Source organism: Alnus glutinosa, chromosome 3 (genome assembly GCF_958979055.1).
Source record: "Alnus glutinosa chromosome 3, dhAlnGlut1.1, whole genome shotgun sequence".
Classification (NCBI taxonomy): Eukaryota; Viridiplantae; Streptophyta; class Magnoliopsida; order Fagales; family Betulaceae; genus Alnus; species Alnus glutinosa.
This window is the reverse complement of record NC_084888.1, coordinates 30,521,758-30,548,871: the sequence shown is the minus strand read 5'-3', so window position 1 is coordinate 30,548,871 and position 27,114 is coordinate 30,521,758. Positions and strand designations below refer to the sequence as shown.

The 27,114-nt window shown below is 37.1% G+C and overlaps 4 protein-coding genes across 5 annotated transcripts; 2 read left to right on the top strand and 2 right to left on the bottom strand.

Moving 5' to 3' along the window:
* Nucleotides 1-242: 242 nt before the first annotated feature.
* LOC133862295 (ATP-dependent DNA helicase 2 subunit KU80) lies at nt 243-8,496 on the bottom strand. Its single transcript, XM_062298067.1, has 12 exons — nt 8,397-8,496; nt 7,810-7,902; nt 7,675-7,726; nt 7,324-7,455; nt 6,200-6,603; nt 3,267-3,553; nt 2,954-3,149; nt 2,621-2,827; nt 1,960-2,127; nt 1,542-1,865; nt 925-1,055; nt 243-784 (listed from the first exon to the last, which is right to left on the bottom strand). Exons 1-12 carry the CDS (start codon nt 8,409-8,411, stop codon nt 712-714), a joined length of 2,082 nt encoding a protein of 693 aa, XP_062154051.1. The 5' UTR covers nt 8,412-8,496; the 3' UTR covers nt 243-711.
* Nucleotides 8,497-8,722: 226 nt separating this feature from the next.
* Nucleotides 8,723-10,693, top strand: LOC133863695 (uncharacterized). The gene is made up of 7 exons (XM_062299745.1): nt 8,723-8,916; nt 9,012-9,068; nt 9,220-9,345; nt 9,853-9,919; nt 10,029-10,121; nt 10,215-10,328; nt 10,420-10,693. Exons 1-7 carry the CDS (start codon nt 8,741-8,743, stop codon nt 10,471-10,473), a joined length of 687 nt encoding a protein of 228 aa, XP_062155729.1. The 5' UTR covers nt 8,723-8,740; the 3' UTR covers nt 10,474-10,693.
* A 188-nt stretch (nt 10,694-10,881) lies between these two features.
* LOC133863696 (proteasome subunit beta type-1) lies at nt 10,882-19,391 on the bottom strand. Of its 2 annotated transcripts, XR_009899426.1 has the most exons (8): nt 19,230-19,391; nt 19,013-19,120; nt 13,480-13,561; nt 11,770-11,899; nt 11,532-11,674; nt 11,350-11,436; nt 11,102-11,266; nt 10,882-11,062 (listed from the first exon to the last, which is right to left on the bottom strand). XR_009899426.1 is itself a non-coding variant. In XM_062299746.1 (7 exons), exons 1-7 carry the CDS (start codon nt 19,274-19,276, stop codon nt 11,192-11,194), a joined length of 672 nt encoding a protein of 223 aa, XP_062155730.1. In that variant the 5' UTR covers nt 19,277-19,391; the 3' UTR covers nt 10,882-11,191. The 2 variants fall into 2 exon arrangements, 1 of the variants encoding a protein (XP_062155730.1); XM_062299746.1 differs by having other exon boundaries at nt 10,882-11,266.
* A 1,162-nt stretch (nt 19,392-20,553) lies between these two features.
* On the top strand, nt 20,554-26,880 carry LOC133864946 (protein cornichon homolog 4-like). The gene is made up of 5 exons (XM_062301397.1): nt 20,554-20,749; nt 21,539-21,720; nt 23,781-23,903; nt 24,008-24,076; nt 26,726-26,880. The coding sequence occupies exons 1-4, from the start codon at nt 20,678-20,680 to the stop codon at nt 24,042-24,044; spliced, it is 414 nt and encodes a 137-aa protein (XP_062157381.1). The 5' UTR covers nt 20,554-20,677; the 3' UTR covers nt 24,045-24,076; nt 26,726-26,880.
* The last annotated feature ends 234 nt before the right edge of the window (nt 26,881-27,114 follow it).

The following is a 27,114-nucleotide window of genomic DNA, read 5'->3' as shown; positions in this document are numbered from 1 at the left end:
GACCATTCCAAAATTATTATTATTTTGTAAGAGTATAATTGGTACTGTCTACTGATATGACACTCTAATAGTTATTTTCAAAATTTTAATTTTAAGTTGGCTAGTTGTGTTCACATGCTGTAATTTCAATGGCTTAGTCGATGTATACAAGAGTCTAACCGGAAATTTATCGAAGAAATAATGATAATAATAATAATAATAATAAAAAATCAATAAAATTGGAAGAGTTTTTGGTAAGCCTGTGAAGTTGGAATATCGGTCGCGACTGCCGGGAAAAAAGAAAAGAAAAAAAAAGGGAGCCTCTTCGTGCCACCGTTGGTTCCTCTCTTCACACTAAAGAGTTTCGCCCTAGCAAAACAAAGATATGCACTTCATGACCAAAGCCGTTTGATCAGCTTAACACCTTATTTTCTACCGTGTTGGGTCTCACGGCTTGACTAACAGCCATTCAAATACCAGACTTGGCCAAACTGGTTATATAACTTTATCAACCTCTTCAAAAAAAGGGCTTTCAACGACTCCCGTTATGAATATAAAAAAAAAAAAAAAAAAACTAGTGTTTCAATAAAAGCCTTCCATGGTTAAAACAGATCCTAGAATTGAATATTTAAACATCTACAATATAATCCCCATCATCTAACAAAACTTGGGTGTCTATACACAACTGTGATCAGCATCAACATGGGGATATCTACAAGGACAGACACTGAATTATCCACTCAAGTTCTCCGTTTTTGGCTCTAGTTTAACCAAAAAACTTCTAGCTTCATCATCACTAACTTCACTGCTTAGGAGAAATAAAAAAAAAAAAAGAAAAAAAAAAGAGCCGCTAAATCAAATGAGAACACAAAAGAACAATTATTAAAATAAAAGTATGCAATAAAAAAAAAATGAATAGAACAAAAGAAACATAGGGATATAAACCTGTCTATGGCTTCTGTCTTGGAGATCAGGGTGAGTTCTTTGGATGCAAGAAATTCACAGAAACTATCAAGGTCCTTCTCCCGGCAGAAGTTACAAAGATGGTGCAGGAAATCGTTGAAATGTTTCGGTTCCTGCAAAGGAAAAACCCATGGACATTAAAAAAATAGTTGGTCTAACTATAGATGTCGAAACACATATGCTAAACTATGACCTAGAGATCACCAAGTTGCTCAGGCTATTAAGCATAGACAATTAAGGTATACACATCTATATATTATGGTACAAACATCTATTGGAAGAATTCTGTCCTAAAAGAACACATAGGATGATAGCTAAATCAAATAAGTAGTGAAAAGGGCAAGTTATTGTAACTGAAAAGATCACTGCCCTATTGTTTACCCCATGCAAACCTAAGCAAAAACTTTTAGTAGCCCACCGACCAAAATCACTAGGGTAGTAAGTATAAGGCAACTCAATAAATGAAAGTGTACTATTTAACTGTTGCCTTAAATATAATCTGACCTTTACCTAGTTTCAAACTAAAATAAAATTCAATAATTCATCAAATTCTACTCAAAACCAATTGGGGGTCGGAAGAAAAAGGGGAGGGGGGCTACCTGCTCAAGGATGCAACCCTTGCGAAGGGCAACTAGACATTCCATTGCTTTAGGATAATTGTCCCCTTCATGGGAGTCCTCCACCAAGTCAAATATTTTGTGTTTCATGTCCTTGATTGCTTTACCAACCCATTCTGGACCATCTCTACGTGACATCATGGTATCAAAATCTTGGACAGGGGTCAAGTCCCCAATTTTCTCAACCTTAACAGCAGATGTGTTTCCAATGGAATCGAGAACTTGAGCAGAAATGTCACCGTAACCCTCTTCCTTGTTCGATCCAGATGGGTTTTCTCGCAAAAATCGCCGATTTGATTTCTTCAGCTGCAATCCAAATAAAATTCAGAACTTCAATGACCATGTTAAATTTCACAGCATACCATTTTTTTTTTTTTGAAAGTGCATCAGCAAAAGTGACCTTTGGTTTCTCTTTGAGTTCAAAAATCCTGCGGAATGCATCAATAACAGACTTGTTTTGAGAAAGTAGTTCTGGATCAGGTTCAGTTATCTTCTTGAGGGTTTCATCAAGTGGAGGTACAGCTGCATCTGGCTGCTTTGATTTCAACTCAAGAAGACGATAGAAACGCTGACAATATATAACTTCAGTATTAGTTACAAGCAGAATACCGGCATACCATATTGAAGGGGTGTAAGAAAGCCTCAGAAACACACTCCTTGTTCATCTCTCACATAGCTTTTGAAATATTGTCCTTTTAGAATTGCTCAAGACGTTATTCTCGTATATCATCCTGTTACAGATATCAACATTTTCTCCCTGTTTGACCCTGCAGTAATTTTATGTAATCCAAGGGGGCACCAAGGGACCTGCATAATTGTCCTTCCAGGACTTGTGGTGCTAATTATCTTCTCTAGGACAAAAAAAAAAAAAAAACATGCTCTTTGCGTGTATATACAGCTTATGCAACAAGCTGACAAGCATAAATAACTTTTAATTTATTTATTAAAATCTTTCCATTAGTTATATTACCATAATCACTTAATGGCCATAGACCCTGCACTCATTTACACTCTATGTCAAACTACTATAATACAGATAGAGGAATTGGATGAATGAGTACCTCCAAAAGAGGATTTGGTATAAATTCAGGCTGCAGAGCTTCCTCTTTTCCAGGTGGTGCCAGGTCAAGCATCTTTACCAAGTTATCTGCAGCCTCTTGCTGCTGTTCATTAGGCTGCCATGATGCTGGTAAATTGTTGAAAGATGGGAATTGAAATTCTCGAACATCCTCAGCGAAGGGAAGCACATTAAAGTAAAACGAATCAGGCTGCCCAGCAATTACACAAAGCATGAGAAATTAATAAGGAACCAAAATTATCAAAAGAATGATAAGCAAAAATATACAAATTACCAAGTTTAACAGGACTTAGTAAACATGTGAATGAAGACTTACAATATTATCTTTCTCAGATACATTGGGTGTCAGAACCCCCACGACAACATTCCCCTGTCCATTTCTCCAAACACAACGCACAAGAGCCACCTTATTTTTCTCCTTCATTGCTCTTGCTAAGGCAGAAACTGCAAGAACTGCCCTTGTATTGCCCGGGTCAGCAATGAAAACATTGGCATCTTTCATGTAATAGTGTCTTGATACATATATGTTGGTCAAGACAAAAGAAAAGGGAAATCAAAAGATTATTATTGCGATTGACATTAACCAAAAGGAAAGCTTAAGTATGCAAGTCAAAGCAGTTAAAATGTACCGCATTATGTTTGAAGAATCAGTAAATCCTAGAAGTTTTACACTCTTCTCTGGTTTGAACTTGACAGCATCCCATTCAGAAGGTGCTATAGGAACTACTTGAGGTCCATAACGATATCCTTTAATCCTTTCTTCTGGAGGTACAACTCTACTAGGACCTTCAACATTTTTGTACTCATAATCTACCTTGACCTCATGGGTGGCAAATTTATCAGTTGCAGGTGCTTTGTCAGAATATTTCTTCAAAGTAGGAAACTTCTCTTCTGACGTTTTCTTGTAAACCCATACCTAATATCAATTAAGCAATGAATGAGATAAATTTGGTATGTTTCTATAAGCACTTGCAAAGAACAAGGTATAATAGAAGAAGCCCATGCATTAAGATCATGAAACAGAGAAATTTAGGCAAGATACAATCAGCACAAGCCATAAACCAACAAGAATCACAATTATTATCAGAATGCAACATACAACGTTACTCAGTATAGCGAAATCCTATGCTGCCAATTTGTTTTGAGCAAGGGTAGCTTATGACCGATCAGTGCACTGGCATCAAAAGCATCATGACTGTGATTGCAGACCAATGGCATGAGAGGTAACAAGGCAATTGGCTCACTTGGCAACATATACAGTATTGCACCAGATGCTAGGTGCTTGGTAGAAAATCAAGGTCCATAGTGCTTTGGACCACTTGTAGATCATGGGGGAAACCCTGCCACCAATCCAAGGTATGACTTAAGATATTCACTTGATTGCTGAAGCAGGCAGAAACTTCCACTTGAACCTACCTGAGAATACTACTCTACTTTGGAGTCCTGCCTAATTTACACCATAACCTCAGCTTGATGTTACCCTGCTGCTCTTGTTCACTTTGCTCACACAGCACCTGGTATTGAGATGAAAAATAGCACCTAAATCTAGCTTATATACTCTGGCACATGCTAAATGACCAATAAAATATCACCACAAGAGCTCCATTGTCTAGTTTCAGATCTCCCAGAGATCTCCTCTTTTTGACACAATCTCTAGGTGCTCTCTAGTCACCTCATTCTCATTGAAAATATGCTCTTATGTATCCTGCTTTGATTGTGCATCTTGTATCACTTCTCAGTTCTATCCAGCACAACTCCATTACCAAAAAGAAACCCGAAACAATGTGCTGATACCTACAATTAACTGAGACATATAACATGTATCAGACAAAAGATGACTCACTAACATATTCAATTACAATGAATTGGTGATTTCCTCAATGATTACCCCAAACAGTGCTCTCCACATTAATCCTCTATCAGTTGGAAGAGTAATATGATACATTCCCAAATTCTCTTTGTTACTAAATTACTGGCCCCAAACCAAATTAACACACTTCGGTGACAATGGGGCTTAGTACTCTCAAACTGCATAAACTGTTGAAGCAAAGGTAAGCTACCCGAAAAAGAGGTTGGTGCCATTGGGCTGGCTTAGAAATTATTAACCAAATTTGCACAACATAATTTAATTGTAATGCCCCATATTGAAAAAAATTAAGTCCCATATTGAGCGAGTGGGTAATGAAGACATGTATGTGTTAAGTCCCATATTGATTGTGCATTAGATGAAAACTGGATTATATAAGTGATTCTATAAAGCTTCAAGTATAACTTCGACAAGTCCTCTTTTTTTTTGATAAGTAACTTTGACAAGTCCTCTTGAGCTATAACATCATGACAAATGGTATTAATTCTTAGTATTACCATGTGGCACTGAGACACTACATTCTAATGTAGACCCTAACAAGGACATCAAAGATTTGATTGGGGGAGATTATGATATCTCACATTGTAAAATTAAGTCCTATATTGAGTGGGTGGTTATGAAGGTGTGTATGTGCCAAATCATGTATAGGTTGTGTACTAGGTAAATCAGACTATAGAAGTAACTTTAGAGAACTTCAATTATAATTTTTTACTAGACTTTTGGGGTGAAACGTAGATGTGGCTATTTCCTTAGATAATGAAATTAGTGATGTTGCTGATAATAAAGTAAAAGAAAAATATGTAAACCATAGTGGTGAACCATATCAGGAACATAGCATAGGGCTGCAAGATTTTAAAGTTAGGGAAAATGTGTATTTTGTGAGAGAGAGAGAGAGAGAGAGAGAGAGAGAGAGAGAGAGAGAGAGAGAGAGAGAGTAACAAAAAATATCCAGTACTGTAGAACAAGTCATGACAAGCAAATAATATCCAATTTTGTCTGTTTGTGGACCAAACTACCATTGTTGGAATCTAGATTATAGAACCTTTATACCCCTCAATAACATTTTTCCGAATTCATTTTCAGCAAGTCCAATGTTAGATTGAGAGAGAGAGAGAGAGAGAGTAAAAAAAAATATCCAGTACTGTAGAACAAGTCATGACAAGCAAATAATATCCAATTTTGTCTGTTTGTGGACCAAACTACCATTGTTGGAATCTAGATTATAGAACCTTTATACCCCTCAATAACATTTTTCCGAATTCATTATCAGCAAGTCCAATGTTAGATTGTGAATTCTTCCCATGTGATTGGGGACACACAGCTGTCCTATCCATGTATGACTCGAAATTTGGGTTCTTTTACTAATGTTTAATAGAAAATAAAGTATGAAGCACGGGTTGGACAAAGTTAACATCTAATTAGTGTGATATTTGATAAGCATGACTGCTTGGGAGGATAGATAATCCAATGGCACATTTGATGACAAGTGGATCCCACAGAAAATCATTGACAGGTGTGAAATAGCTACTTCAAGATCAGGTTCAATTTGATGTGCTCAAGTAATTAATTTTGTCCCTTGTTATGAGAGAAAAATGTTTTTTAGATAGGAAACAATAGCATGGAACAATCATAATCTATAAAAATATGAATACCATATGCTTGACATTTACTTCTATACTGCACCAAATAGCTCACCTTAATCTTCATTTTGGAGCTGATTTCAAGATCACCCCTGAATATTGTAACTGGAGAAATATTTCGAGTTCTTAGAGCACCAAACAACGATATTGGACTCTCAACATACACCAATTTTGCACATGTTGTTTTCGAAAATATATTCAATAGAATATCATTTTCATCCATTACTCTCTTATTTGCATTCTCGCTAATCCTTCCCCTCACAACTATACTTTCCATTCCCATGCCATGTTGAACCATTTGTTCACCGATGGTGATTATTTGGTCTTCTTTGGTTCCTTGAAATGGGTCCTTAATAGGACATATTGCATTTGTTATAAGGCAAAGGCGTTTCCTTTTTTTGTCTGTTTTTCCAAACCTCTTTATCAATATATCCATCCCAACAATTATAGCATCAAGAACTACAAATGAAGTCAAGGCGCCAAAAAAATATTAATGAGCACAGTCAAGTATATATGAATTACATTTTTGCTTAACAATTAACCCATTCATCTAGCAGTATTTGAACCTATGACCTCACCCACCACCCAGTACTAGTAGTTATGGGGGTGGTGATGCCTTTGGTCTAAAGGTAAATGGCACTAACAATGATTTACTTCCAAAATATTATGTAATGCATGAATAATAAGAGTATCTCCAAGCTTCAGATGAAGTTCACCATACATCCATCAAAACAATAACAGATATGAAATTATGCTAAATAAATAATAGATGCGATGATGAATAATACTACAACATCAATCTTCACAAATGTTGAAATTAAAATACAATTATTTAAAAAAAGAAAAAAAAGAAAGAAAGAAGGCAGATACAATATTTTACAGAGTTAATGAGCTTTGTCTGCACAGACAAATGTGTATAAGTCAGTCAAGGATCTTTCTACAAAAAGGTACGATTAAAGCTAACTCTCTTCGAAGCAAAGAAATTGCAATGGAGAGATTTTAAAGTCAATGAGGAAATTTTTCATAAGAAGAGAAAGAAACTCAGCATTTTTGTTTTAAGTGCAATGAGCCAGGGGATGAAAATATTTAAAGCAGACAATACATGCCAAAAAGAAAACATTGATGATACACATCAGCAAAGGATAATCTTCCAAAAAAAGTACAACAATTAAAGGATACAATCACCATTGAAAGTTCCTCGAGGGAGGTGTTGTAAAGTTTCAACAAGATCTCCATCAACAACTTTGGTATCTCGTAAAACCACCACATGTTCATACCCACCCACTTCCCTCGTCAGCTCATTTTTCGTGTCTGAGAATTCCAATGGTACCATCATTAAGTAACGTTTCATAACAAGTTATAGCCAGAAAAAGGCCCACAAAAAAAGTCCCTCGTGCTTCAAGCAATCAATATATGAAGGTCTACCATTTCTTTTCCTTACTAGACGTAACTAAGCAATGAATCATGAACGTGAATTAATTAAATTGACAAAAAGTGCCTAAAATCGTCAATTAGAAAGCTAAAGCATACCTTCAGTTCCAAATAAAATAAGACCCACTTCATCAAATTTATGGTATATGAGCTGCAGAAACAAAAGGAAGAGTATTAGACAAGAGAAATTACAAAGAGATTATAACTAAAGCAATTCAGAACTTAAAGTAATACCTTTTTCTCTACTAGCAAGGAGCAGACTTTTTCAACTTCAGGAAGAACATCGTGCATTGAAGGACCCACATCGAGCAACAATAGCAAGGTCTCCTATTACCCAAAGCACGAACAATAAAATAAAATATGCAATACATAAAAGTAAAACATTTGAAGCACTAAAAAAGAATTTCATTTTCGCTAAAAAAAATAACAAAAAGAATTTCATCTTTAACTACTTACGGTAAGTGAATTTTCATAAATTGGTAAGTTCAAACCCTAAACTATAAACCCTAAAGAAAGCATAATAGAAATCATAAACAACTAACACAGCAAAATTAGAGCGCAGAGCAATTAGAATATAACGTATTAAAAGTACCAAATGAGAGGGGAAGGAATTTGCCAATGGAATGAACAAAGAAAAATTAAGAGGCTTTAGACACAAAAATACCTACAAAAATGAGTACAGATTATGATCAACTGAGGCAGAAAGAGGTTTTAACAAACGAAGAGTTAGAGCAAATTTCAAATTTTGAAAAAACCTGTCAAAGACTGAGTAGTAGAAATGAAGAAATCGTAGAGATATGTAGCGAGTGATATTGTTTTACCTTGTTCCGAGCCATTGAAGAGAGAGAGAGAGAGAGTAAAAGCTTGGGGGAGAGAAGCTGGGCAGCGAATAGAGGAGCAAATGAACCCGAAAGAAGGAGAGTGCTTTTTTTTTTTTCTTTTTTTTTTTTTTTAATGTTTTTCCCGCCCCGGGTCAAGGAGTTTCGCAAATTACAAAAAGGTCCCAAATCTCAAAGATATTGACAACTGAACCCCGAAAGAAGAGCCCCGTAAAAAAGCCCATTTACAAAATTGCGAAGTTTGGAAGTGTATCACCAGGCCCAATGGCGGCCCGCTAATAAGCGAGTACAATAAAATCCGTGGGAGAGAAGAGCAACTTGCATACATGCAGAGTCGCAGAGATAGCTTTGAGCTTTCAACAATGGCTTCAATGGCATCACCGAGCACCCACTATTTCTACAAGAATCACAAGAAAGCCTGCAATAATTCCACCCTGCCCCGTGTCATTCTTTCTCAGAAGCAACCTGACCAACCCACCGACCAAGTTGGCCGAAGCCGAAGGTACTCTCTCTCTCTCTCTCTCTCTCTCTCTCTCTCTCTCTCTCTCATATGCACACAGAGCAAGATTTGGTTTATTGAAACATTGCATTTTGAAGGGAAATCGTCCTAAGGAGCAGCGAATTAGCTGTAATTGGAGCCATCTTCAGCCTAAGGTACGTTTCTTTGTGCTCCTTATCTTTCTTTCTTTCCCATTGGACGTTTGTGCCATTACAATTTAGATGTATCATTTCGGTCCTCCTCGGGAAATTATTTGATCAAGCTCACCTATTGGTTTGATTATCACTCTTGTGGATTGTGATTCAGCGGAAAAAAGCCTGAGTATTTGGGGGTTCAGAAAAACCCACCTTCCCTGGCACTTTGTCCGGCTACTAAGAATTGTATCTCAACGTCGGAGAACGTCAGCGATCTCGTTCACTATGCCCCACCCTGGTAAAACTTTTCCCATTTTTCCTTATTTTCACTAGATTTTTTTTTTTCTTTTTTGGCCGAAAAATTCTTGCCATTCATGCTTAAGAACATTTTTTTTTTTTTTTTTTGATAATCTTAAGAACATATTTAATCCATAGAATGCTTGCAAAGTTTTGCTTGTGACATAGTCGCAATTAATTAATAATAATAATAGAAGAGATAACAATGAGGAATCTTTCTTAAACTGGGCTGCAACTTTGTTGACTAATCAAAAATAAAAAATAAAAAACTGTCAGAAATTTGAACCATAAAGCATAAAGTGAAATGCATAAGTCATGATTCTAGTCATTGATTATTATAGGAGCCGACCATGTGGGACTCGTGTGATGACCTTTGCTATTAACACGTTTTAAAAAAAAAAAAAACACTTTTTCTTGCAAGCGCGTGAGAAATGTGACTTCCACTGGTACTGGACATTAGTCGGCCAATGAAAACGTTGTGCAAGTTGGTGTCTACTTTTTTTTGTAGGAACTACAACCGCGGTAGGAAAAATCCTGTGAGCAGCGAAGAAGCAATGGAGGAACTAGTCGAAGTGGTAACAACAACTTCTCTGAGAGTAGTTTAACTGCCTCATAATAGGAGCAGCATTAACCTTTCTAAACTTTGAACTAAGCTGAATCAAGATCCTAAAATTCATCTTACAGATAAAATCAACGAAACCGGACAAGTTTACGCCACGGATAGTGGAGAAGAAAGATGATTATGTTCGAGTGGAATACGAAAGCAGCATACTGGGGGTAGGTGTAACTCGTCTCCAATATCCTATCATTTATGAACCTGTTTTTCTCAAAAAGAACTGGAAACATTAGAGTGCTGTTCTGTTCCAACAGTTTGTGGATGATGTTGAATTTTGGTTTCCACCGGGAAAGAACTCAATAGTGGAGTATCGATCTGCATCGCGGTTGGGAAACTATGATTTTGATGTCAATAGAAAGCGAATCAAGGTAAGCATCTAAAACAATCTCATCTTGTTTGTGGGTTTAACATTCATAGTTATGTTATAAGGAACTACTTGGCATCTGGAATTCTTAACAGGCATTGCGACAAGAGTTGGAGAAGAAAGGATGGGCTTCTGAAGACAGCTTTTGAGGGGCATTGCTTATACAACGAGAATAAATTCTATACAGATTGTACCCTCAATTTTTATAATCATGTACTGAGATCTGCTTTAAAGACTAGATCAAAATACATTTTTTCTAACCTTTTGTTGCATTCCTAGGTTCACCCGAGGCAATGGATCTTTGAAACTAGAAACAGATTTGAGCTCTTCTGATGCTCCAAGACCTATATATGTTTATTGTAGAGAAAATGTTCATAATATGAAACTATGACGAAAGAGGCACAACCCATCACCTGAAGAATGAATGTTAGAAAGTATCATGCTTTTGTGCGGTGATGACACGGGTGATGGGTGCTCTAAAAAATGTTTCAAAGGTTCTCTCTACCAACCATTATATAAAGAAGATAAATCAGATTTACGTCACTCAAAACACCAAATTAAAGGAGATTCATCATTCATAAGTCATTACCACGTCTATTTTCAAGAGTGTTAAGACTTAAATATATAAACTTGGGGCAAAGACAAGTGGATATTGACATTGTCTAATACAGGAAACTCGTGTCCAAAATAGGCATCACTTCTTCAACAATTCCCATAAGGAAATGCAATTGTTCATATTTAACTCATTGACAAGCTAAATCTTAATTGATGAGTCATGAGAACACCGAAAGAACCACCATGGCAATACCATCAAAGGCCATTTGAGCATATTGCTTTGAAGACCAGCACAACAATTCAGGACAGAAATCAGTCTTTCCTGAGTTCAATGAATTCACGACGAATACCTTCAGCATTTATAACGACAATTTCAAGCTTGTCTCCCTGTAGAACATCCATGACTTGTTAAAAAAGAGACACAGAAACCTCCCACAGAAGGGCAGAATTGTAGAGAACCAGAAGCTTACAGTGTATATATCCCTCTCAGTTGCAGATGCAAAAACAGTTTTAACCAAATCAACTGCTTCTGATTCAGAAAGTGGTGTAACAGCATCCTAAAGGTCACAGTTTAAAAATCAGGCATATGTAACTTACAGATGCGGAAGAAATTAAATGCATAAACCCATAATTTAAGTCAACAACAACACACCAGGGCAGGCAATAAGAGAGGGCTGGGAGACTTCAGCTGGTTATCCAGAAAGGGCATGATGAGTGTGGAACCAGAACCTTGGGAACTATATCCAACTCTCTCATAGGAACCAACAGCATCATATGTGAAGACACAACCCTTCCCTGGTTTTGGAATTAAACCCAAAAAAGAAAAAAAAAAGGTGCGTCAATACAAAGAAAGGGCATGAAAATGACTTTTAAAGCTTGTAGTAGTTTACCTTCACTGTCAAGGCCACCTAGAACGTTGAAGGAATAATACGGAAAGAATCGTTTATAGTAGAGGGTGTTAGAGAGCAGTTGACCCATAGCAGGGCAGCTCATCTGCTTGTTGTGTTGTTGCTGATAGATCTGTATACAAGAAAGAATATCAGTGAGATTAGGTATGAGTTCAGTTTCATGTCTCCAAATTTACATCCAATAAAACAATGTCTACAGAAACGAGAATCAAAAACTTCAAACCATACAGGACCTACATGTGTTTTTACAAACATTAAATTTAATAGAACAATTCGTCCTTTTTAAATTATATACCAATTAACCAAAACCTTTTTTTTTTTTGATAAGTAAGAAGATTTTATTAAAAAAGCATAAAACGCCCTAAGTACACAGGAAGTATACAGAGGAACAGCTCAGCTAGCCCACAAAAACAAAGGAAAACCCCAAAACAAAGAGAGGCCCCAAAAACCCAAAGGTAAGCCCCCAACATACACCCAAGAAACAAAAGAAGCTCCCCAAATACAAAAACAACCCCTACCAAGCAATCCAAACACCCAACAATAACCCAACAAACAAAAGAAGCTCCCCAAAACCAATTAACCAAAACCTACAGGAAGATGGAGTAAAAAAAAAAAAAAATCTTAAAAATTTGCATCTAAATGTGGGAAAAGCTATATATGAGAAATGTTCAAAAGCCAGGAGACCTAAAAATCAAAACATAAACACTTTTATTAAGAAAAGTGTCCATGTTTCATCAAACTCAAAGCTGGTAAGTTATTTATGACATTAAAAAGTAAATAGCCTAGAACAAGATAACAAAATTTTTCATAGGTTACAGAAAAAACAAGGATTGCTATATGGTCTATACCAGCTCATCAGAAAATAATCTAAAGTAACCCCAATAAAAGATCTTGTTATTAGCATCCAGACCCCTTTTCTGAATTATTACACATTGTGTAACAGCCTAAATAGCATATTTTTCCCAGCAATAGATATAGCTATCAAAGGCTTGTACTTTCTATATCAATTGTAGATGGTGAGAGCCTCCATCCAATAATACATGAGTGACCACACTAACCAAAACTCAGCTTTTCCTCATTCTAAATAATACTCTAAAAGGTTCCCAAAAGCAGCATTACAAGTTTGAACTTATTCATAGGGTTTGCGAAATGCATGACTCAGCTGTTCCTGCTTGCAGAAAGCAGTATCACTAGGACTTTATCATGAGCCATCTGCTATAAAAAGATAGTCACTGTATATTACTAAAGGTCTACAACAAACTAAATTATTCTGTAGTGCTCCCTGTTTCTCATAGAAGAAATCTCCAGCAATTAACTCTGATCTGACACGAAGAGAAACATTTCCCCCCATCTCTTCACACATAGCAATCCTATCATATTGCATTCTCCTTCGGACAAAGCACCACAAAGTTTAAAAAGAAGCAAAAGGAAGCCATATAACAATCCAAAATAAACAAGAAAACAAAGCTATAAACAAATGAAAAATTTGAGATATTAAAATGATAAACAAATTGCCCATGCTTTGAAACTGACTTACAAACATATCTAATTGACACAGCAAAGAGACGTCTATAGATATGAAACTAATGAAAATCAGATTAAGCCCACTCAATCTAGCATGCTTCAACCAATGTACTTCTTGCAGAAGATATATTAACAGCCAGTAGACAATTAGATATTTTGAAACCTCACCAAGTGCCTAGCTGCCAAGAGCTTTTGTAAAGCTTTCACATCAGCTTGAAAACCAGAAGAAGCCATTACACATTTGTCCGCTCTGCAAGGTCAAGGGAAAGAAAAATGTTAGACATGGCTTGATTATATTGGAACTCTGACAATTGCTCTACAGCCTCTCTCCAACTCCGTAAGCATTAGAACCTTGCTATCAGGTGCAAAGAGTCCATAAAATAAGAGCAAAATGACAACAAAGGGCTAATTCAAAGTCATTAAGCAACAAACAGAAGAACAATTTACTTCAGTCATGTGTCACTATTGAAAAACATATCACACTACTTCTATATCCCCATAAACTTTTTTTTTTTGATAAGTTTCTATATCCCCACAAACTTACATTTAACAACACAGCTCTACCTAGTAAAAATACACAAAGTAGGCTTATTTAACTGCCATTGTCCTAACAGAGCATTTAGTAGCTATCCACGTGGATTAATGAAAAGGCAAAACTATCCTGCACTGCTTCAAGACATCAGTCATTTCTTCCAACACCAAGTAGCAACCACTAATCCACTAATCTACCAATACCCCTTTCTTCAATCCTGATAACCGGTAACCACAACCAGTCTAGGCAGTTATTCGATTATCCAGTTGCGGTTAATAACTGCCCTGCCCGCTTGTACACCCCTACCGGTAGCAGATGCTGCGGGCAATCAAGGTTGGCTTTTCTTTCTTTTGATTATTGCTATTTTTTTGCTATGGCTAGAAGGAAGTCAGGTCGTGGTACGGGTAAGAGTAAGGGATTGAATCAACTGGTGGATTCGATCTATGAGGAGGGTAAATTGGTTGTTTCTGATGATCAGGAGGTGGAAATAAGGGAAACTAGCTGTGTAGGAAATTTGGATGTGGTTGTGAATGATTTTCAAGAGAGTGAGGAAGAGAGTGGTGGATGAGAGCGGGAAAATGGATTTTGAATTAAAGGATAGTGAGGAGAAGAATGCTCAGCAGATTTTGGGGGTTTGTACTAAGAAGGAATCAAATGAGTTGAATTGCACTTTGAAGGTTCCGGAGATTCATGAAACAGAGGGTGTGAAGATTGGGGAGCTAGCGAAACAAAGTACCACGCGAGGATATTGTCAGAGTTGGCATGGATTGTTTACAAACGAAAAATCCTTGGGGATTTTACAGTATCATGAGCCTTCGATAGTTTATGGTAAGATCATAGTGAAACCCCCAGCTGAAGCTGTGGAGGGGATTAATAGGTGGAAACCGAGCCTTGTTGGGCAATTCTTAGATAAACCTTCACCATTTTTTGTGGTTAAGCATTCAGTGGAGAACCTATGGAGTCAACATGGTAAGGTAGAGGTTTCCTCAATGGAAAATGGTTTATTCATTTTTCGATTTGCGGATGAGAGAACCCGTAATGAATTTTTGGAGGCAAAGTTTTGGCATATTGCCAATAAGCCCTAAATTCTTCGTAAGCAGGAGCCGGGGATGCAGCTTTTAAACCTTTCCTTATCCAAGATAATTATTTGGATTAAGCTTGTTCATCTCCCCTGGAATTTTGGAGCTCTGAATGTCTTGGTTATGTAGCTAGTGGAGTTGGTCATCCACTTTATGCAGATTCAGTCACGGAGGAGCAATTGCGTTTGGGTTATACTAGGGTTTTAGTTGAAGTTGGTGCTGATTCTAAGTTTCCTAGGGAATTGGAATTGGATAGCGGGGATGGTCAGTATATTACAATTGGGGTGGAATACCCATGGATCCCCATCAAGTGTTCAACCTGCCATGCGTTTGGACACCCTACCTATGCTTGTTCCCGTAAGGAGAAGACGGCGTGGGCTCCTAAGAAGGTTGTACAGCAGCAAGAGGGAACTGAGGTGCAAAAAGTCAAAACTGATAAACAGTATGAGTGGACTGAGGTTCAGAGGAAGGTAAAAAATGCTGAGCCACAGGTGTTTGATAAAACAGTTATTCGAAGTGCAGCAGGGACATCTAGGAACCATCAGAATGCAGGAGGTGCTTTGTCTAATTCTTTCAAGGTTCTGTCCAAAACTCATGATGTGAAGGAGCTGGAAGATGGAGAAGTTTCTGTAAAAGGAAAGGATAGCAGCCGACTTCATAAAATTCTTGAAGCTGCAGTAGGAGTTAAGAATTTAATACATAAAGGGGAATTAGGGAAGGAAATAGAGCAGCCGGATGGGGAATTTGCTGGGAGGGATTTTTCTCCCACTGTTTGTTAGTTCATGAAGGTTCTTGTTTGGAATATAAGAGTTCTTAATGACCTCTTAAAGCAAAGAGAAATAAAGAGAATGGTGGCTAGTTTGAAGTGCTCTATTATTTGTGTAATTGAAACTAGGGTAAAGGAGGAAAAATCTGTTATGATTCAGGATCATATAGTTCCTGGTAGGGGATTTATCAACAACTATAATTGTCATCATTTAGGGGAGGTTGTGGATACGTTGGGATCAGAATAAGTGGATGGTTAATACCATAATTTTTTTTTTGATAAGTAAAAATAAATGCACCAGCCGGGACTTTTTATGTGTGGAGATAATACCATACATCTTAAGGCTCAAGTCTTAAGTTGTGAGATCCAATTGGTTCAAGGGGGAGTGAGTTGGTTTCATTCTTTTGTCTATGGTTTGAATAAAGGTGTGGAGAGGAAGGTCCTTTGGCAGGATTTGTGCGCACTTAAGAGGATAGTTGGTGCTAGTCCTTAGTTAATCTCTGGGGACTTCAATGTGGTAAAATCTGTTCAGGAGAAATGGTAAACTATTAAAAGAGGTTAATGCAACTATAATCTCTTTAGTTCCCAAGAAGATTAACCCTTCTTCAAAGAGTGATTATAGGCCCATCTCTTGTTGCAACATTGTGTATAAATGTATCAATAAAATTCTTGCTAACCGGTTGATGCCTAGCTTGGATCATCTTGTTAGTAAGAATCAGACTGCATTTATTCCCACCCGAAGCATTTCAGAGAATATTCTTCTAGCTCAGGAGATTTGAGAGACTATCACAAGGAGAAAGGAAAAGCGTGTTGTACCATCAAGTTAAATCTTATGAAAGCTTGTGACTCTGTTGAATGGGATTTCTTACTTCTTTGTTTGGTTGGCTATGGAGTTCCTGACAGATTTATCAGATGGATTGAGGTTTGTATTACTTCTCCCCGTTTTTCAGTGGCAGTCAATGGTAATCTAGTTGGTTTTTTTGAAGGAAAAAGAGGTTTAGGACAAGGAGATCATCTTTCTCCTTATCTTTTTGTTTTGGCAATGGAAGTTTTGTCAAGATTACTGGAGGAAGCTGCTTTAGTTAAGAGAGAAATTAGTTTTCATCCTCGGTGTGAGAAGTTGAAGATTACACATCTTTGCTTCACAGATAATTTACTTAATTTTCAAAGTTAACTGAAGACTGTGGAGTCTATTACACATGTTCTTAAGGAGTTTGGTTGCAAATCCAAACAAAAGCACCATTTTTTTGTCGCAGCCTTCACCCTGCTTTCAAGCAGAATATTCTGGACTGTATTCAAGTCAAGGAGGGAGCTTTGTCCATGCGGTATCTTGGAGTTCCATTGCTGTCCAGGAAAAGGTGTCTGCTATAATCAATTCATGGCTTTCTAAAAAGTTGGCTTGCTCTTTTGTATACTTCCTGTGTACTAGGGTTGCGCCCATTTGCGCTTTTTAATGAATTATTACTTATCAAAAAAAAAAAGTTGGTTTGCTCAGGTCGTTTACAGTCGCTCAGTTTTGTGCTCTATAGCATCCAGGTGTTTTGGTCGAGTGTTTTCATTCCACCAAAGGAAGTTATTAGAATTTTGGAGCAAAAATTTAATAAATTTTAGTGGTCCGGAAGTGAGAGTGTTCCTGTTAAAGTTCCTAGTGGGTAGCATGGGTGAAAAAAAAAAATCTGTTGAGGGGTAAGAGTTTCTGGGGTATAAAGGTCCCTCAAAACAGTACTTGGGGTTGGAAGAAACTGCTGAAGCTTAGAGACTCAGCCCATGATTTTATCAAGTTCAGTGTTGGCAATGGGAAAGGAATTCATCTTTTAGATGGATTGGTGGCATCCCGATGGTGTCTTATTTGATAAATATGGGTTTAGAGTAATCAATGATTCAAACTTGAGTTTCTGGAAAGAAGTGAGAAGGACACAGCAAGGTGGGTTATTTCCAAATCAGGTGTCTATTCTCCTGCAGATACATGGGCTGCAATCAGAACCAAGCATGATGTAGTTGATTGGTGGCATTTGGTCTGGTTCCCTCTATATATTCCTAGGCATCGTTTTATTCTTTGGCTTGCAATTAAAAACAGTCTCTCTACTGGGGATAGGCTGATTGCTTGGGGATAAAATTTGGGGGGGGTGTTTGGTAAAGGTTTTTTAGGTGAATTTTTTTTTTTGAATAGTAATTTAAGTGATTGATGTGATATAAAGTAGAAAGAAATTTTGATTTTTTTGTAAGGAAAAGTGAAAAAGGTTATTAAAAAGTAATTGATGTGATATAAAAAGTGAAAAAAAATTGTTAAAAAGTGATTGATGTAATATAAAAAGTAGAATGTTTTGAAGTTGACTTTTTTAGGGAAAAAATGAGGGTGGTTGCCAAACAAGCCCGAACTTGTTCATTTTGCAGAAGTTGTATTGAAACCCATGACCATATGTTCTTTCAATGTAGTTTTAGCAAGAGGATTTGGCAAGAGGTTGTGAGAAGATATATGGTGGATAATTCTTATGTGAAGTGGGAAGAAGTCTTGGAATGGGGTGTTAATGCTTTGAAATGGAAGAGTCTTACTTATGTAAACTGACTTTGGGGGCTGTAATCTACCACCTTCGGAAAGAAAGGAATGGTATAAGGCATGGGAATGTAGTGAGATCAGAAGAACAAATTTTGAAAAGGATTGAATGGGAGATGCGTACTCAAATATGAAAGCAGGAAAGTTCAAAAAATCTGCTGAAAATATGGCTATCTGTTGTAAATGGTGCCTCCAGCATCTTATTCTTTGTAAATGATATGGGGTTTGTTAGTTTGATGTAAAGCTGAAATACTTGTAGAGTTTGTTGTCTTGGTGTTATAGGTTGTTTCTGCAGTAGAGTGTTCTGCTGCTGTTGTTGATTTTTGTTTTGGTAGGCTGTTAGGCACGTTTTTGAGTTGAGCCCCTCTTTGTGGCTGAGTTCCAGTTTACTCTGGGGTTTGTGTTGTACTCTGATTTGTTATTAGTAAATTGAAGCTTATTCATAAATAATAATAATAATAATAATAATAATAATAATAATAATAATAATAACAAAAATAAAATAAAAAACTGTAAGACAAGATTTTCCCCTAATACTGTGCCAACCCAAAATCTGAAATTTGTACTTCAACGAGATTGATATTCGATACAATCCAACTCATGCGGGAACCAATTCAATCTCCAAATACTAAAGCTGAAAACCACCCCCACTAATCCCAATCTTTTCAATCAATCCCCCCCCCCCAAAAAAAACCAACAAAAACACCTAAACTTAACAAAAAACAATATATATGAAAAAAAAAATATATACAGGGGCAAAAGGAGCGTACAGTTTGCAGATTTTGGAGTACTCGCGCGTGAGAATACTGTAACCGGTGGACATGCGAGTATCGGCCGCGACAACGCAGTAATCGGCTCCGGCAACCGCAACGCAGGATCTGCACATACCAATTACATACACCACAAACTATAACATCCAAAAAACATCGTGCCAAACAAAAATGAACAGCGTATAAATAGAGAGAGAGAGAGAGAGAGAGAGAGTACCCGCCATTGTTGTCGTATGGAGACCAGTTAGCTTGCTGCTTGGTCATGGTTAGCTGATAATTGATGGAGCAAAGACAGTGAGAGAAAGAGAACTAGGGCGAGGAAAGAAGACGAAAAACCAGCTTCGGGGTTTGATACCTTTTTCTAACATTCAGATCTCAAATGGCTTTTCCTTCAAGAAAACAAACTAGTCCACCAGCCATATAAGTGGGCCGTAATGTATAAAGCGGCCCAATTAATTATACAAATTTGTGACTATGAGCCCATGGTGAGGATTGGATCAGCCAAGAATAGGCTGAGAAAACGGGTTGACATGTCATATTTGAGTCAACTTACTTAATTTACCGACCCGTTAAAAATAATCTATTTAACTAAATAGGCCATACGTTTTGACACCAATACGACTATTTAAATAAAAATAAAAAGGTAACACGTCTCTTTTTTTCTTTTTTCTTTTCTTAAGGAAAAAAATAATGATATCATTAATCATGAATAAAATTTTGCTAGCCAAACCTGATCTAACAATTGTGAAATTGCAAAATCGGCAGTGCAATGGGCTGCTGTGTTAGCATCCAATTAAATATGCCTAACATCAAATAAAGAAAAGTTGCGATGTCTATGCTTGAGATCATTTATCGATCGACCATATCTACTCCAACAAGAACCCCCTCACCCCAAAGCGATGACCACCGTCAAAGAGTCGCCCTCAAGAACCACACAACTCTTTTAACTATAAACAATAGCCCACAAAAACGAAATGAGACCCAATATCTTCAAGTCTTGATCGGACGTATTACAAACAAAAGAAGAATTTGAGCCTCAACCAAGCAATGAGCTATATTCCAAATTTCCAAGCAAACTCAATTCAGTAGGTATAAGCATAATAATGACGGGGAATCAGATTCGAGATTCTCACACCCATTTCATCAAACAAGTGCTATGCGCCTATGCTTGCCTTGAGTTTCAAATAATGGAGAGTTGAACCCAGTCAGCGCCATCGGAGATCAAAATGAAACACAACCCGTTAGGGTTCAACTTTTTTATTTTTTACTCTATTAAATTGTAAAATGCACATTTTGGGTAGATCATTCGTACATCATACATCACTTTTTTAAATTAATTTTTAAATTTGTAGAATTTATAAAAAAAATTATATGTAAATCTTATAAATTTAATAGTTAATTTAGAAAAGTAATGAATATATAATCCTAATTTACTAACGATGAACTGGTGTCCAATTAATGCATGCCTAAAAAATTGTTATCCCTGGGTCATACCTTTCCAAAAGTAGAAATACTGTACGAAACACACGCTCGCGTGGAGAGTAGAAAGTTGAAACTGAAACGGGGTAGTAAACTCAAAACGCGAGCAAAACAAAAACAGAAAACGAGAACACGCGCACACACAGAGAGAGAGGGAGAGAGAGAGAGAGAGAGAGTAGAAGGGCCATGGGTGGCCTGTGGTTCTGGCTCTTGTCCTTCATCGTCCTTGTAGGTCTGCTATGCACCATCGGTTTCCAGGTGTTTGATTCCTCAACCTAATCAGATTTTCTTCTTTTTTTTTATTATTCTATTTTAAACTTTTAATCTTTGATGTATTCGCAATAGCCAATACGTAAATACTTCTTTGCCTATACTCATCGCTAGCAATGCTGGATTCACATTTCTGTACCTTTTTTGGATGCGTCTTGGGTTTCGTTTATTTCCCTATTTTTGTTTCTTCTCTTTTGGTTGCGATGTTCGTCAACCACAAGGAACACCTCTTTTGAAAAGTCAAAAAGTTTGCTTTTAAAAACATAGAAGTGGTAAAAAAAATAAAAAAAATAAAAAAAAAGGGAAATTTTTATATTTCTGTTGGAAAATAGGGGATCTTACTTTTTGTCTCATCGATAAAAAGTTGCCTTAAAAATTACTGGGTGTGTTAGAGAAGCATATCTATAGCTGTTAAATAAACAAAATTTTGGGTATTTCATAAAATTGTTGGAAAAACAAGGAAATTCTTTTAGGAATTGAAATTTTTATGCAGAAGAACTCTAATAATTTTGGCATAATTGCATCTGGTTAATTTCGGATTTGCCTACAAAAGTGTCATTTTACCATCTATGATAATGTGAGAGGGTTTTTGATATTGGCCTAAAGAAAAAAGAAATAATTTGGTGTAAAACGATGGTAATCAAATTACAAAAACATGGTTCGAGTAGCAAGAGCAGTTTGTGTGTTAAAGTCAAAGACTTGGCTGATGTATTGCCATGCTTTGTTTAGTATTCTTTGAAAACTTCAAGAAGATTAAGCTTTGAAGATCTTTTGCAGCTTATGTCCTTGGTGGACCTAGAGTTTGACTATATCAATCCGTATGATTCAGCATCTCGGATAAACATGGTTGTTGTGCCAGAGTTTGTAGCTCAAGGAGTCTTATGCTTCTTCTATCTTGTAACGGGAAATTGGATTATGTTTTTGTTCTCTCTCCCGTACATGTGTTATAACGTGAGATTGTAAGTTCTCTTCTCACCCTTCTCGGCAACAATATTGTGAATGAATTTCATATAATCTGTCTCCTCTTTGAAAGACACCAACATGACTGTGTTATGCACTTTAAAAGTTACTTTCATGTCATTTAATACCGTGGTGTGAGTAATACTTCGATAAAGGGTCTTCCGTGTTAAGTACTTGCAACTGTAAGTGGGGCATAAATATTTTTCATCATCTAATTACGGGTGGGACGTTATGGGCAACTAGTTATTGCATTCAGATGAATTCATCCTTCTGGTATGTCATATCATGGCAGATCCTTTTACTTTGCAACAAGCAAATATAGATAAAAAATAAGGGTACAATTTACGGTCATTTATCCACACAAGTTATCAAATACTGTCATTTCAATGAAGATTGATAACTTTTTGGATATGTTCTCTATTGAGATATCAGATGAGTATGATCCTTCATTGTTAATTGTCAATTGAGTGAGAGGATGTTACATTGATCACCCCTGAGGTTTAGTGACCTGCAATGACATTGTCCCTAGGTCGGATAAGCAGTGAAGATGTCCCATTCTTGTAAGTGATTGCCCTGACACTAACCTATTTACTGATTTCATGCTAAAATGTACATTTTTCATATTCCAAGTATTCCCTTATTCTTATTAGCTAGACTGTGGAAGGAGAAATGTTCCTTTGGTTAACTGAGATGGAATTAGAAAGTAAGTGTCAGTTTGAACTTTGGGTTTTAAAAAAGTATAATTTTCTGGATCCCTTCCAAAAGGCGGACGTTCAATGTCAGATATTTTTATCATGCGCTTAGCCCCCCAGCTGGTCTTTCTTTCTCTTGGAAGAGCATTTGAAGGAGGAAGGGCCCCTCGAGAGTGACTTTCTTTTGTTTGGACAGCAGCGTTAGGGAAAACTCCGACTTTGGATAACTTAAGGAAATGGCATGTCATAGTGATGGATTGATGTTGCATGTGCAATAAGAGTGGGGAATCCATCAATCATCTTTTGCAACATTGCAAAGTAGCTAGAGATTTGTGGGTTTTGGTTTTCCGTCTTTTCAGAATAGAGTGGGTCATTCCCCAACGGATGGTGGAGGTATGGGCTAGTTGGAGAGGCCATTATAGAAGTATGGAGGATGGTTCCCCATGCTTGATGTGGTGTATTTAGAGAGAACGCAATACCCGAAACTTTGAAGATTGTAAAAGAACGATAGTAGAATTAAATGCTATATTGTTCAAAACTCTCTATGGGTGGATGGCTGCTTTCAATTGTTCTTTTCTAATTTTCCTGATTTTCTGGATTTGTGTTCTTCTTCTCCCTAATTTGGTGTCTCTCTTGTATATTCCTTGTGTACTTGGATTGTTTCCCTCTGCACTTTCTAATAAGATTGAATTGCTTATCAAAAACATAAAGATATAATTTTCACTAAGAAATGTTGTTATCAGAAAATGGCTTTACCTTTTAATGTTGTTTGCCTTCTACTATGACCAAAGAGGTTGTTGTATATACCATATAGAGGGGAAGGTCATTGTCAAATCCCAGGGGATGTTGTTGTAGTCTTACTCAAAATTCTACAATATTAAGCATGATCTTTTAATATGGTCGTCCTAGAGTATAACTCAAGAAGTAGTTTTTTTTTTTCTTTTTCTTTTTCTTTTTTGTGGAGATCACATATCAATCAAATCATGAAGCTTGAATCGTGTGTTAGTTCTATTAATGTCCTGGCACTATTCCTTGATTTATAGCAACTTACAAATTAAAACCAAGTAAGGATGACTTTCAATGCCTTTCCTAAATGTTAGGAATATGCACAACAATTGTTTTTTCTTCTTCTTCTTTTCCCAAACTATTGATTCAAGTGCTACAAAGTCGTGCATTTGATGAATATCAGTGGGTCATCTTTCCCACTCACAAGACCCATTCAACTTTCTTTGGCATGGGCAAGCACTTACACACATGCATGCATTTTCAGATTTCACATGAGATTGAATTTAGTAAGTCTTTGTTAATTCTTAACCCAATCCCAGTTCAATAAATGCATCTGAGATGATTTGTAACCCTTTGGTCAGGTACATGCAGCGAAAACACCTGGTTGATGTAACTGAGATCTATAACCAGTTGAGATGGGAGAAAAGGCAGCGGTTTTTTAAGATCGCCTATCTTCTTTTCCTATTCTTCCTTTCTCTATTCTGGTATTTTGATAATATAGCTGTTATTATATTTTGGTAATTGCTGTTGACATTTTTAGAGCAACTTTGGTGAAACTGTGTTCCCTTCCTTGTAAAATCTCTCTTAGGTTGCTTTGGAGTGTTTCAGATGATTATGATGAATAATCAAGAATTGGTGCTCCTGACGAGCTTGCACTGTAAGTAGTTTATATTACTTGGAATTGCTGTTTTACAAAGGGCGTGCCCAAGCAATATAGAGATATAAGTTAAGCATATTGTTTTTGTTAGCATGTGATAGCAATTCAATGTTTTAGAGGAGTCATTAGAGAGGGAAATGGAAAATGATTATAACGTCATCATCATGTCACATTATGTATTTCGTATCTGGTACTCGTTTTGAAGTATAAATGTACTTGTCTTGAATTTTATTTTATACTTATAATATGAGAAATTCTTAATTATCTTACAATTGATAGTTATTAATTGCATGTTCCGCAGGGTGGCTTTGAAAATTTCCCTTATATATATAGCCTAAAAATAAAAAATCATCTTCATATAGCTCAAACCTCATATGAAAGGGAAGGTAGATAGCCCAAAATTAAAAGCCAAAACAATTGGTGAACAACCCAAAAATCCAACCCATCTGATTCCCATTTAACCCACAGCCCGTTTGCTAAGGTGAACTGACCTATGTTTTCCAACAAGTGTCCCTGAAAATTCTCAAACACACCCACGACTCAAGACCCACATCTCAGTCTTTCTTTTCCATTCATCTTGGCAATCATCATCTGAAGAAAATCCTAAAGATCATTTGAATCACAGAATATTAGGCTATTCCTGCCAATGTAAGTTTTTTTGTTTTCCTCGCTTTTTTAAGTTTTCATTCTCCCATGCTGCTATGAACTGCTCTGGTCGATACTACAAAATGTGTAGACTTGCATTGTTTAATCAATTCTAAGGTAAATGTTGTAGGAGTATTAACAATTGAAAGCTATTTTACTTTTGGGAAGGCAATTCTTCTTTTTCCTCTTTATCTCTACTTCCAATTATTGAATTATCAATTATGTATTATGGATCAAATCTCAGTGCAGTCTGATTAGTCATTACTCTGCTTGAACGCCCCTTGGCAGTTCCGAGACATTAAAGCTATCCCTTTTGAACTCTGAGCAAGCAATAGTGGCCAGCTATCTGCTTCTTTCTTGTTTCTCACTGTATTTTTTGACTGATCCTATGACTTGTTTGAGATGCCCAATTATGCTTCCTTCTCATGTCTAACGCTATTGTGACCAGAGATTCCTTTCCATTTCCAATCATGTTTCCTTTCCATGTCCAATTTAACCCATTCAATTCTATTTATTTATTTTTTTCCCCTCTTTTATAAGTTTTTATTCTCTCTCTTTTGAGGATTCTATGACTTTGGGGTCTGCGTCTTCAGGATCAGCGTCGCCGGTGGCTGGGTTTTCTTTTCCCCCTATAGCTTCTTCCAGGTTGGAGGGGATCTCTCCGGTAGTTTTGGGTTTCTCTTCAGCGCCCCTGGTAGCTCCTACCAGATCTGATGGGACACCTCCGGTTCCTTCTTTTTCAGGGGCGGCTGAGTTGGGGAAGAGGTTGCGTTTATCTTCTCCTCCTGTGCTGTCGGATTCTATGCCGTTTCGAAAGGCTAGGGAAGCCAGAAAAATGCATTTGGACGGTTTATCCATTGCCGATGCTTTGGAAGCTTCAAGGCCAGGTGCTATAGTGCCTGGGTCTATTTCTAGGGTTCCTCCTGCTAGAGAGCTAGTCGATACAGTGGCTCTTGCGCTTCCAGTGCAGGATTCTGTTGTTCTGGCAGTGTCCGTGAAGGATAAGGGTAGTTCTCCCGCGCAGATGAGGGGTTTTCTTCGGCGAGGGTTTCTCAATCCGAGCCCTGCGTCGATTCCGATTGTTAAAGAAGGTGCGGCGGCTTCGAGTTCTTCTATCGCCATTAAGGGAGAGGATAGTTTGACCCAATCTCAAAAGTGGCCAGTGGGTTTTGGTTAGTCAAGGGAGGTGGTTGCTCAGGAGCAGGGCGATGAGTTATGGGATGGGGAGGATGACGATTTCCCTCTCCCTTTGGGTGTCTTTCCTCCCGATTGGGCTGTAGATTGGGAGTTGGAAAGTGATGAGGGTTTGGACCCGTCCTTGGCGATTTTGGATGCCATTGGAGAGAACTTCCACCGAGGAGTTAAGGCAGCGCGCCCAAAGTCCAAGGGTAGGAGGGAAGTTTTGAATTTGGCAAACTTCATCAACTACGGGGATTCTTGTGCTTCCTCCCGACGCAGGAAAGGCAAGGCGCACATGGTGTAGGGCTGGGTGGGTTGATCGGGTTTTCTTGTAGGTTTTGTTGGGTTGGGGTGCTTGTGGGGCTGGTTTGGGTGTTTGTTGGGGACTTCTTTGGGTTTTAGGATTGTTCCTTGTGGGTTTGTTTGGTTTTTCTTTTTGTGGGTTGGCTTTGGTTGTTTCTGTATATACTCCCGGTGTACTTAGGGGCGCCTTACACTTTTTATAAAATTTTCTTACTTATCAAAAATAAAAAAAGTTTTTATTCTCCTATGCAGCTATATGCTCTGTTCTGGTCGATAATGGTGAAGAATGATGAGGAAATTTTTTCAGTGAATGTTAGGACAAAAGGCTGGTCTTATTGAGTTGTTAGCATAGATTCAATCATGGATGATTTTTAAGATCTAAAATAGCATCGGTTCCATTTTAATAAGTGATTGAGTTGAACATTGAAACAATAATTTTGTATTTAATTTTAAATCTTAATATATTTCTTATTCATGATACATTTAGTGGATGATTCTGATTACTGTTTTGGTGAATGCCAGGTATCTTTGATGGAGGGTCTGAGATGCAGATTTCCGGTGGTCATTTTTGGGACTTCTGTAAATTTGGTCAGGATATGACACCTGATCGATAATTGTATTATTATGTTCATTCACACTTTCTTTCCTGGATTCTTCATTTTTTTTTCTTTTTTCTTTTTCTTTCCTTTTGTTTTTAAATGGTTTGGTTGTTTTGACAATTGTCCATAATAGAGGCCCTTAATTAATGAAATTAAAAATATGGGTCATAATTTGACAAAGGTTAAAAAAATAAAAATAAAAATAAAAAAGAGAAGAAGAATTTTCTATCTAATTTTTTTTTTTTTTTTTTAATGGGAGTTTGTCAGGTGTAATTTTTTCGGTACCATCAATAATGAGAAGTTTGTGTGAAG